The 12,500-nt window shown below is 40.2% G+C and overlaps 2 protein-coding genes, 1 long non-coding RNA gene and 1 pseudogene across 3 annotated transcripts in view; 2 read left to right on the top strand and 2 right to left on the bottom strand.

Moving 5' to 3' along the window:
- LOC146463207 (uncharacterized) overlaps window positions 1-2,308 on the top strand; it is a 2,313-nt pseudogene extending 5 nt beyond the window's left edge.
- The window catches only part of LOC146463206 (fibronectin type III domain-containing protein-like), a 112,853-nt gene extending 107,212 nt beyond the window's left edge, over window positions 1-5,641 (bottom strand). Inside the window, exon 1 of the mRNA XM_085084753.1 lies at window positions 5,557-5,641. Coding sequence (XP_084940879.1) covers window positions 5,557-5,561 — 5 coding nt within the window. The 5' untranslated portion in view covers window positions 5,562-5,641. The remainder of the gene's footprint in view (window positions 1-5,556) is intronic.
- A 2,192-nt stretch (window positions 5,642-7,833) lies between these two features.
- Window positions 7,834-12,500, top strand: part of LOC146463203 (uncharacterized) — a 72,963-nt gene continuing 68,296 nt past the window's right edge. The window contains exon 1 of the long non-coding RNA XR_014856961.1: window positions 7,834-8,778. This is a non-coding gene — a long non-coding RNA (uncharacterized LOC146463203). The remainder of the gene's footprint in view (window positions 8,779-12,500) is intronic.
- Window positions 10,064-12,500, bottom strand: part of LOC146463205 (fibronectin type III domain-containing protein-like) — a 41,592-nt gene continuing 39,155 nt past the window's right edge. Inside the window, exons 18-19 of the mRNA XM_085084808.1 lie at window positions 11,468-11,549; window positions 10,064-10,865 (exon numbers count right to left, since the gene is read on the bottom strand). Of these exons, the coding sequence (XP_084940934.1) occupies window positions 10,670-10,865; window positions 11,468-11,549 (278 nt within the window). The 3' untranslated portion in view covers window positions 10,064-10,669. The remainder of the gene's footprint in view (window positions 10,866-11,467; window positions 11,550-12,500) is intronic.

Below are 12,500 nucleotides of genomic sequence, written 5' to 3'. Positions count from 1 at the left end.
ATGCCAACCTTACAGGACTTCAAGGTAGAGGTCAACGGGTCAAAATTCTTCTCCACTTGCAGAAGTGGAGCTGGAAAGTCGTTTCATTACAACATTCAGGGTGTCCAGTTCCTATTTTTTCCTATTTTTTCCTATTTTTTGAGCACATTCCTATTTTCTCCTATCTTTTAAATGAAACCTCCTATTTTTCCTATTTTTTAGCTGGCGAAGCCAATGTGTGTTACAAAATAGAAAGCGGGAAGGAGCAATCAAAGAAGACAACCCAAATTTCGAAGGTTTTATTGACTTAGGAAGTTGTGTCCTTCATAACTTCCATAATGCTTTCGGCAAGGCTTTAGAGGAATATAGGAAGGACATTGAACAGCTGTGTGTGGACATCCACTCCCTTTTCAACTATAGTGCAGCAAGACGAGTAGACTATCACACTTAACAAGCTGTAATGGGTGTGGAGATGCACAACTTCCAAAAGTATACAGAGGTGAGATGGCTTAGCTTGAGTCCTTGTGTGGTACGAATTTTGGAGCAGTGGGATTGCAACTGCAACTTTGTGAAGGACCTGGTAAATAGATCCCAAAACAGCCCCGAAGAGTGCTTCTTACAAGAGAGTGGCATCGATGCTGACTGATGAAGAAGGGAAGAAAACAAAGGCAAAGTTGGAATTTGTCAGTAACGTTTCACCCATTTTTGAAGATGTCTTCACCATTTTTCAGAAGGGCTGCCCACAAGTTCACATTTTCTGTGATAAAATGTCTGAGGTCTTGCACAAGCTTATGGGTAGATTCCTAATGAAAGAAGCCTATGAGAAGAAGTTTGGAAGTGACCTTGTAAGTATTGACTGTAGTGCAAACAATCAGCTACCTGATTCGGATATTTCAATTGGAGATGCAACTAAGAAAGCCTTAGCCCAACTCAAGCAAGAACGCCGAACGTCTGTACTTCTTGGCATCCGTGCATTTTATAGCACATCAGTCACATATTTACAGCCTCATTTCCCTCTTCAGAACACCTCTTGAAAGCATTCGGATGTCTGAATCCTCTGAAGAGAGAAATAGCAAGCAGTGTGAAGGCAGTTGCAACACTGGCAAAAAAGGTGCAGCCTCAGTTGAAAGTCAGCAATGCTCAAGATGAGTGGCGTGTTTATTCTGTTGATCAAGAAGTTGAGCAGTTAAAAAAGGGCAACGAGTTGACCATTTCTGGCGAGCTGTATTCAGTCTTAAGTCTCTTGATGTGACTGGGCCACGATTTTCAGCTTTTCCAAAAGTTGTCAAACCAGGCGGCTTATTCTTGCACAATCGAATGCTGAGTCAGAAAGAAGTCTTTCAGTGAATGCCCGTATTGTGACATAGGAACGGACACTTCTTGGAGAAAGGACCATTGTTGGCCTTAGAACTGTGAAATATGCTGTCAAATTTCACGATCCTGAGAACTGCAGACCAGAGAAAATTCCCCTGACAGATAGCCTTTTAACTGCGGTGAGATCTACACATATGCATCATAGAAAGCGGCTCAATGGAGAGGAAGCTGAGAAGAAAAAAAAGGGATGCTGAAGATAAATTGAAAGCTGAAGAGGTGGAAAAAAAGAAGAGAGAGCAAGAGAAGCTAAGGCAAGAGACCAGATCGTTGAAAGAAAAGGGAGAGAGCCTAGACAGAAAGGAACAGGAGGCAATGGAAGAAATGCAAACAGCTGATGAGCTGTTGTCAGAAGGCATAGTTAAGTTACAGACTGCCCTATCTTCAGGTTCAATTTAGGTTGATTCACAAAGTACGAAAGTTGCATGTCTCATGATAGAAACAGCAAAATCAAATCAGGCACAGGCAAAGAGGAAGCTTGAAGCAATGAGAGAAAAGCAAAAGGTGGTTAACACACACAAGCAGAAATTGCTGGACAAGGCACTACCAACTGGTGTTTCTGCTCCACCATCAAAGAAAAGAAAGTCAAACTAAAGGATGAACAGTCGTTTTATAGCAGAAGGTGTTCACTGAGGATTTTGTTGTGTTTGCTATTTGTAATATCATTTTAAACAAAATGATTTGTTGATGTTGTTAACGCAATAAGAGATATAAAGAGGAATAACTTTTTAAACCAAAATACTCGCTTTGTCGTATTACTGTTTATCATTGTCATGGGCCGGCTAAATTGGTGGATTGGGATAGCTGATGGAGTGCAGGGAGGCTATCTTTGTCCATCAAAGTACTATTGATTCTCCTGTTTTTTCCTATTTTTTAAATCAAAGTTTCGTATTTTTCCTATTTTTTCAATCCTGAGTTTCCTATTTTCCTATTTTTCTGGACAACCATGATGCTGGACACCCTGAACATTTCTACGCATGAAGGCTTGTTCAGATACAAACGCTTGAACTACGGAACTTGCAGCGCTACAGAAATTTTTCAAAATGTCTTAGAGAAAACTCTCCGAGACATTCGAGGCGTGAAAAACTGCTGATGACATAATTATCCATGGCAAAACAAAGAAAGAGCATGATGAGGCACTTGAGAACTGCCTAAAACGTCTAGAAACACTCAAGCTTAAGGTCAAAGGAGAAAGTGCTGTTTCCATCAGAAAGAAATCAAATTCTATGGGCTGTTATTTACTGCTGAAGGCACCAAGCCAGATCCGGGACGAATCAGTAAACTGGTCAATGTAGCCCGTCTCAAAAATTCAAGTGAGGTTTGCAGTTTTCTTGGAATGGTAAACACCTGCCATGAATACATTCCGAACTATGCAACAATAACCGCGCCACTTCGAGAACTAACAAAAAAGAACTCTACCTTCGAGTGGAGGGTTCCATAGCAGAAAGCTTTTGAACAGCTGAAGAAAAGGCTTACCCAAACACCAGTTATGGCTTATTATGACACTAGCAAACGAAGCCTTGTAATATATCTGCCAACTTTTTCCGAGTCAAACGCGTGAGATTTTTGTCTCGTCATGACCGGGATCTCCGAAAACGTCCGAGCCATTTCCGAAGATTTCCGACGATTTTCCGAAGACTTCCGAACGTTGCCGAAAATGTCCGACGATATTCCGACGACCTTTGAACACTTACGATTCAAGCGGATTGTAGACATTTGAAAGCTTTTGCGATTGTTATAAGGAGCAAAAAAATTCATAACAAATCTGAAATGAAATAAAGATTTTTTAGAACAACTCGTCCGGATTTGTGAGTCAGGCGTGAGATATTGTCCTTGATGTGTGAGATCGATGTCTATAGTCCCCAGGCGTGAGACTCACGCATAATGCGTGAGAATTGGCAGGTATATTGTAATCGTCGATGGTTCCCCTCATGGGGTGAGCGCCATTTTGACACAGAGGGACCAACAAGGTCAGCCGTACAAAATAATCTCCTACGCCAGTCGAGCCCTAAGCTCCGTGGAGAGGAGGTACTCTCAAACTGATATTGAAGGACTTGCTTTGGTTTGGGGCATTGAGCACTTCCGCATGTTCCTACTGATTTCAGATTTTGACGTCATAACAGACCACCGAGCCTTGGAGGCCATCTTCAACAACCCACGGTCAAACCCTCCTACCCACATACAGCGGTGGATGATGAGGCTTCAACTATACAACTTTAGAGAAATCTACCAGAAAGGGATACTTAATGAGGCCGATTACTTAAGCAGACACCCGACTTCGACAATGCAAACGACTCCGGACGAAGAGCAGATAGCAGAAGAACATGTCAACTTCATCATTAATCATCCGATCCCCAAGCACATGACAATTGAAGAGGTCAAAGACGCAACTGCTCGGGATCCTGTTCTGACCAGAGTAAAGCAAAGCATGCAAAGTGGAAGATGCGATGATCAAGATCCCGAACTCAAACCATATAAACTATGTGTTGACTAACTAACGCTCAACACATCAGAACACATACTCCTCGAAGGGAAGCGATAAGTAATTCCAGCAGAATTGCAAGAAAGAGCAACCGCACTCGGACACGTTGGTCATCAAGGCCTTGAGAAAACCAAGAGTCTGTTGCGTGAAAAGATCTGGTACCCAAACATGGATAAACGGGTACACGAAATGGTTGACAAATGCGTCGCTTGTCAAGCAGTGGGACCAAGCAGCGCTCCTCAACCGATGGAGCTCACATTTGTGCCCTGACTAGGATTAGAAATATCTTTATTTTGTCTGTTTGTAACTCGCAACTCGCAGCTCGTAGCTCGCAGCTCGCAGCTTGCAGCTCGCAACACGCAAGTCGCAAGTCGCAACTCGCAACTAGCAACTCGCAACTCGCAACTCGCAACTCGCAACTCGCAACTCGCAACTCGCAACTCGCAACTCGCAACTCGCAACTCGCAACTCGCAACTCGCAACTTGCAACTACACAACTCGCATTCTTCGCACACCCATTCGTATTACAGAATTGGAGTCGGCGAAAAACTTAAAATTTCAAGTTTTGCAAGTAAACGTTTTCTTAATGTCCACTACTCGCGTTCAAAACCTTCAAGTCCAGTGAATCAAATTAGTAAATCAAGCATTAAAAACACATCTGTTTCACTGAGTCATGTATTATAAGTTCCCATGAAACAGTGACTTCTTTGAGTAAACATAACGGGCAATTAATATTTTGTTTTTTTGCAGTTTCTATCCTCAGTGAAGCAAATGGATGGGGGTAACATATTATCTGCTTTGTTTATACATGTAGCTCTCTCGCCATTTTTTTAGCTTCATTTTAACTTTCTGTTAAACTCTATAAAAAACGTTTTTGACAAAAACAGTGTTAGAATGATTACCATCGCGTATTAATTAGGTACTGTTGAACAGACTTTTTGTTGTTTGAATGTTTTGCTTTCGTTTAGCCGTGGATTCAACATAGTTACATCACATTACCGGATGTGTATACTACAGCGTTAGGACATAAGCCAGGACCTTAAAAGCGTCTCACTAGTGCATGACGAATGCGACGTTCGTCTTTAAGTACAGAAGAGCATTGAAAAATATACCTGACGGCAATATTTTGCGTTGATGTTAGGGGCTGTTTACGTGGGGGGAGGACGAACTTAGCACTAGGGAGATCCTAGAAGGCGGATCAACCTAGCGCTATATGTATTCTGTTCAGTTTACATGCAAAAGTTGTACATGGCCCTAGCCCTAGGATCTTCCTAGCTGAGAGATAGCAAGATCCCAGCAGTAGGAATATTCTATCACCATGTAAACTACCTTCGCTCGGAAGATCCTAGCACTAGGAACAAAAAAAGAACAAACATGGCGGCAGCCGGACGTTCAACTGCTAAAGGCCGTCAATTTTTCCTCTTTTCCTTCTCTACTTGGTAACAACCCCGACCGAAATTTCTGCATGTAAAGCAAACGAAAAGTTGTTTCGCCTTCTAGGATCGTCCTAGTGCTAGGATCTTCTTCCCTCCATGCCTTGTTCCCCTTTAGCAAAAGAGGATTAACAAACAAATCAACGAGGAACATTAGACCTCATTGGACTTAAAATATCTTTGAAAACCTTTCTCTTTTGACGTTACCATTTCTGAAACGCTCCGATCGATTAACTAATTCCTAAGAGCTTATCATTAAATTCTTAGATTATATTTCTTTAAATATTTTACCTCATTAACAATAACTTTTCTGTGGTTCTTGACCAAAGAAACGAACAAACCGTTGCCACATATAACTTGACAGAAAATGGAAATGTTCTTTTGCTTGTGTTGAATAATAATTAGATGAGAAAATGTGGCTTATAATGGACAGCTAGTTAATTTTATTTCAATCATCTGGCAGATGATCTCCATCTGGCACACGTTTGGCTCAAAAAATATAGAGAATTACAATTTCCAAACTTTTTCGGCCATCACAGTGGCCATTTTGGGTGACGTCACAGGCCCCGACGGCGACTAAGGTCGTAAAGTTAGGGTCTTGCTTTGAAGAAAAAAAAAATTAATATCTTAATCGCTTGGGAGCAGATTCCGCTAACACGTAGCAGAGATATCCGATAACGAAGGAAGTGAACAATCATCGTTTCTTGTTCGATGGATCGTATAAGTTAAAATTTGTAAAACGCGATTTTATTTTTGGAAAGAGTTCCTCACAACTCCATACATTATCAATACATGCACCACTGTCATACCAACCATCTTCCAAAAATGGCGAGCGAGAATCGAGTTTGAGTCGCAAAATGTATACGCAATCACTGGGCTGTGCGGAAAACTTGCCTTTTATTTTCTCCCCTGGAAAAGGTGGACACTAAATGGTGTTTACACTCAGTGACCAGTCGACCTCTATTGGTGGTTTGCATGTGACGTCATGGCGGCCATGTTTGTGGACAGGAACAATAAGATTTTTCTCCTCAGTCTGGGAGTTAACTGTCATTTTTCTGCAAACTATGTAAGCAAATTTTCTTTTGTGTTGCCCACCAACATGGCGGCAGTGCAAACCACCTAGTTTGTCGCTAGTGAATTTTGTAATTTCAACCAAGTCACAAGTTACTTACCTTTAAAGGAATAAAATTGCGCATGTTGGAATTTAAAGCTTTCAGTCGACGTCTCTTAATTAGAAAGGCTTTCTGTTGTCACACACTAAAATACGCATAGCTTACCTCCTGGCTGTGTCCGTCCATGGAATTCTATATCCACCCTGAATTCTTGGGCACAAAATTGCTGGTTATTACGCTTCGAAGGACATTGCGAGTCGACTCAAGTTCACTGATTCAAGTTACGAATCTAATTATGATAATTATGGTAATTTTAATTCGCAAGCCTATTGTCAAAACAGCGGAAAGGAACAATGCGTTGCAATTTGTAGGTTTTGAAATACACACAATTGGAGTTATTTTAGTTGACCCGTGAAACAGTAGTCTCCTTCGCAGCCGTTATTAGGGTCGTCACGCAACCCTAATAACGGCTGCGAAGGAGACTAGTGAAACAGAGAATAATAGCTACAAGTAAACAAAAGAAGACAATGGAGTGCATAATACCGTGTAGTATCCAACATAAAACTTGTAATGAATAGGACATTTACATGATGGCGTAATTTGACTACAACTACCAGAATCCTTCAGTTCTTTGTTTTCTCATGCTAATTAGAGCTATTGTTCTTTGCTCTCCACTGGGATTACAAAATTTGAATTTGAAAAGGAAAACGAAATGAATTCTGGTAGTTGTAGTCAATAGCCCTTTTCACGGTTAATTTTTCCCATTTGCATTACAATGGGTCTTACAATGTTATCCAACGTGGATGCGAGGCAATTTCGGGCTAAAACTACAAAATAGCCCGAAATTGCCTCATATACGTGTTAGATTTCATTGTAATTTAAATGAGCAGAGTTAACCGTGAAAAGGGCTATTGAAGCCATCACGAAAATGGCCTATTCGCATGGCCGTCCGCTCCTCGTGCACACCAAGGAATCTGAGTAGAGGCTACGGGGTAGGCTGGAGGGGGGACTTTTCAACATATTCTTCATAATGAAATCGTCGCCTGTGTGGCCGGCGAGAAAAATGAGGGGGGACCGAAGCGATACTCCCCCATCTTACAAAGCAATTCTCAAGACTTTTGTCAGCGGATTTATCAAATGCACGTGCGCAGCTGTGTGAATCCAACAGAATCTCGTGGAAAAAAATAGCGGAAATTCAAGGATTTACCGAATTTTCCACTTTTACTGCGCTTTTTAGAATTTTTATGTGCTGTTTGCTGCTTGTGTAAAACAAATTTCCTCGTCAGAATTTTCGTCTCAAGCCACAGAACTGGCGAGTTGATCGGTCATGTCTTCCTTTTCTCACAGTTGAGTTAACCTGTGTCGCGATCGAATTCAACGTGAAAAATTCTCATTAAATATCAATTTCAATTTTTACGGGGTTTGCTTGATGAATTGCTAGAATTAAATAACCGTTAGTTATTTTAATCACGAACTTTTCTAACGCAGTTGAACAATTTTCATTTATTTTTGGTGTTTCATATTTAGGAACACACCGATGTTTTCAACTTTTGACCACGTCTCACAAACAACCACACGAAACAAGCAACAATAATAAGCTAAAAAAAAGCTTTTATTCCTACAAATAAAACCAACGCTGTTACCTTACTAAAAAATTTACATCAACGATATCTTGGAGGATTTAGAAGTAGCGATCACTTCGAGACGACATTTCTTCGTAAGCACTCTTACATAATTCATTGAAACGATACGTGGTTCATCGTTTTGCCTTTTAGAAACAGCACTCAAGTGACCGAAACTTTCAGATCCTACAAGTACTTTGCGTTTAGTAGGATTACTATCTACAGCCCATTTACGTAAACCACAACCTAACCTCGTACCCAGACCATAACATTACGTTCGTGCTTAGTGACCTAGTCTTTGAGTGTACGCGAGGCTGGGGTTAACCTCGGTGCTTGCGAACTAGTTAGCATAAGAAAAGCACTCTCTTAAAGTCTCAAATACTGTCGAGTGTTTGGTTCACTCCACTTTGCAAAACGTTACGTTGAACGAGTTAGATACATTTAATTACCAACGTGCTTATGGACCACAGAGTCCTTGAAACTAGATGCTACCTACAATTCAAAAATTACATTTACAATGTTAACTGATAATCGGTTTGAGAATAAATAAATCACTTGTGTAGAATTAATAGGTGTTAAGGCGCCTTCACACAGAAAACTACCGACAGGCGTGTATGACTGCCACATGACACAATTGGAACTGGATCTGGTTTCAAATTTCGCCGTTTTTGTGTTGACAAGCTCTTATTCCACGTGAAAAAAATGTAACGCAAGAGTGGTCGTGAAAAAAGATGTATCGAAGTGAGGTTTACGCCCTGAAAATTTGAGTCTTGAGGTTTGTGGAGGTTTTTTTTTTTAACTTTAAAGTCCCGAATTTTTGTAGTTTTAATACAAAAACAAAGTGAAACACAACTGCCGAAAGAACGTAAGAGGAGTATTGAACGAAAGACTTGTTGATTTGGCGTCTTCATGTGTTAGCCTTTTGTGCTGTTTATACACTGATAATACAAAGAAAAACGTTTCTACGGGTAACATCATTTATCGTAAAGCGGTTTAAACCAAGCTTAAAACGCTGAAACAAAGGTTTCTGTCTAAACAGAAATATTTGTTAAATGTTGTTTGGCACAGTTCACACGTAAAATTCAACGATTTACCAGCGAAGTTTTTACTTTTACGCATGAATGGCACAAAGTATGATTTTCAAACCTGCCGAAGTAACAAACTGCCGTGGATTCAGCGTTTTAACTCAGCACAAAAAAACTGCAAATAATATTCCTATACTTATATACTATTTCTTATTACGAAAATACTCTACCCAATCTTCGGCTTGTCTACCATGGTTTTTTTTTGTTGTTGTTCTGCAACCATGAGCGCTTTCCTCTTGGATGGAAAAATCAGTTGTTCTGGTGGGACAGAATGGTACAGACCTTCCCACTAGAAATTTTTCGAAAAAAAAAGGAATAACTTCAGACGTGTCTTTTCTCGTTTTTACCGAAATGACCGGAATATCACTGAACCATTTGTTTCATCACACTTACAATGTACGTACCATGCTCCTTGGTGAGATAAACGGTTTATTTCACAAAATTGCCAGTGGAAAGAGCCGTTCCATTCGATTCCCCAACACAACAACTGTTTTTTCCATATAAATTGAAAGCGTTCGAGAATTGTACTGTTCCGTTTGACGGGAAATTCTCACCGTTTTTTCCATACAAATGGAAAGCGCTCCATGTATCGTGACAGAAGACTTTATAGGCAAATGGCGGGATGGAGTTTCGTGACAGTGACGAGGTCACGTAGCACACGTAACGCTCCCCGTTATAATCAGTTCATCAGCCCCGAAGTTTGCCAAGCCAGACATTAATTTTCATTAAGTTAATCTACTCCCTCAATTTGAATTTAAAAGATTACTGAGCATAAATACTTGGGTTTTCGCCAACTTCACTTTGGCAACAAAAACAAAATGCACCTTCCCTTAGCCTGCAATGACTGCATCTACGGTTTACAAGCCGGCAGGTTCTTCCTCCCCAGAAAGCAACATATTTCACTTGCAAAATAGCACCTTAAGCTTGAGAGACGAGCTCTCGTGCTGCCATCTGATAAAGCTCTCGATTAATATCCTAACTTTTTGTTTTGTGTACTTCTCAGTCAACCAAAATGCCTAAGACCTCGCGAAACATTCCTTGCGATCTTTCTTGTTACTAGTGTCTTGTGTTCCTCCGTGCCCCTCAGCCAATTACGAGAAGGTTCAATTGATTGATCTTATAATGGTTTTCAAACATGCTTAACCTTATCGCACAACTGACCACATTACATGGAATGCTCTGGCTTATGACTCAACGTTCTTTCTCCTCAAAATAACTGGATTTTAACTCCCAGAACAACCGCAAATCCAAACTAAAGTGAACACATTAATTGAAAACTTGATCAATTGACAGCGAGATGACGCGATTGATTACAACTGAACGTGTACCCTACGCGTAAGGAACACCAAAAACATCAACATTTGGGGAATGGTTTTGAAAGCTTGGAAACTTTACGGCGAAACAAGTTTTGTTCGAATAACCACGATTATACACTGAAATGTTACATTTCATGTTCGCAAACTCGCACTTTTACCTTCATTTCAGTTTCTGAAAACGGTTAACAACGTACTGCGTTTTGTGCATGGTCTGCAGCAAAGAAAAAGGAGTTTTCGGGCTTTCATAACCATTCCCCTAAAAGCTAAGTTCAAACAAACGTAGCCAAAGCAGATGGGTCTTTTTCGTCAGGGGCTCCTTTTTTCTCGTCGCCATATTCCTCTATGAAGGAGCCATCCTCGTTAAACTGAGGCCCCTCCCCATAGTCATCCAAGCTATCGCGGTCACTATCTGGTCCCCTCGGCAGCGAGCCCTCACTCTGGTAGGGTGGAGGATTTTCTGTCCGGCTGAAGCGAGGAAAGAAAAGCTACGTTAGAGAGAAAATGGCGGGGATACAGACACCTTCAAAAAATTACTGAATTATATGGACACATAAATGTACAGGTTCTGAGAACACGAAGAAAGATCAGCAAAGACTGCCTTGATGCGTGATTAACGTCTCTCAGAGACAAAGGAGGATCTTTATTTACATGTTTACCCTCACGAGCAGACAAAAGCATCAATAGCTATAAGTAAAATAGACCCTCTAAGAGCTCGGCAAACTTAGTCCTCTATAAAAAATTGATCATGTTGAATAGTTCTTGACAGACGATCTCTAAAAATATCAAGATTTTGCAAAGAATACATAGCTGGTTTGCAGTTTTTCTAGAAATATTTCGTAATTGTTTTTAATAAAATAATTATTCCACTCGCGCTTGTTGGATATGAGATGATTATAGCCAACTCTGCACGTATCTATCATCTCATATCTAACGCGCGCTCGTGGGATAATTGTTAAATATATGCTAATGACGTAAAATGTAATCAACGACGTCAACAAAGGTTACCCCAAAAAATAACAAAAATCTGAAAAACAGAGGCGAGAATCTGACGGTTAATAACTACTTACCCAGCATTGTTGAAGGCACCCTCTTCTTCATCGTAGGGCTCACGATCTATAAGTGCTGCTCGTTTCCTTTCTCGTTTACCAACTACACAACGACAAAAAAGAGAAAACGTTTAATGCAAGTGCCCATGAAGAGATTTCAGATCGTGTAATGAGACGTTGGCGGGGTAGGTTCGATTTTACCTCAGCTAGTTAAAGAGGAAGCATCACGCAAATTTGTTGTCATTTCAAAACCAAAATATGTTTGTCTGTCAGCAGAAGCAAAGAAATAATTGTCAAGTTTGTTTTTAATTATCCGCCCCAGTGCAAAAAAACTGTCGTTTAGTGCCAGTATGGATTGAAACTTGAAAAATGTTAGGCTAGTGTTTTTCAAGTTCTCGCATTTTTGTTTCCAAGATGCGCTAGAACAAATAACGAGTTGTTCCTTTCAAGAATTGAGTTGATTTCTTTCCTTTTGTCATTCTGGAATTGTTTGGCAGCTGATTGAAGGTCTTATTTCATCATTTTTAACAAAAAGATACCAAAAACCCCATGATACTTCCCCTTTTACTTTGATCTGGACCACATTGTAATGAAGGTGATTCATAATTTGAGTTTCGCTTAGCAAAGCAGACAAATAATAATAATAATAAAAAAATAATCCAGTTGGTTACAATACACAGACCTTATGCAAAAATGGCTGACTTTTTAATATTCCGGAGTTTGTTTGCATTCAAATTACCTCACTAGCCTCGTTCTTGAGTTCAAAAATCAAAAGAATAATTCACCATGAACGAGGCTTGTGAGGCTAATTTGAATGCAGACAAAATAATATTGAAATGTGAGCCACTTTTGCATAGGGTCTATGCCCAAGTCACAAAATAACACTGAGATAATACAAATAGTTTACCAAAATGTCCCTATGTACTGAACATTAACTCATTAATAATTCAACATTAACATTAACTCATTAATAATATTCATAAGAGCTGCACCTGGCAGCGACCAACTCGAAAGCCTATTAAAGCTCCTTTGGTCACTGCGCACATTTTACGTT

Source organism: Pavona decussata, unplaced genomic scaffold (genome assembly GCF_977016875.1).
Source record: "Pavona decussata unplaced genomic scaffold, jaPavDecu1.1 SCAFFOLD_180, whole genome shotgun sequence".
NCBI classification, from domain to species: domain Eukaryota; kingdom Metazoa; phylum Cnidaria; class Anthozoa; order Scleractinia; family Agariciidae; genus Pavona; species Pavona decussata.
Note: the sequence above shows the minus strand (reverse complement) of the source record. Positions and strands in the feature narration are given on the sequence as shown.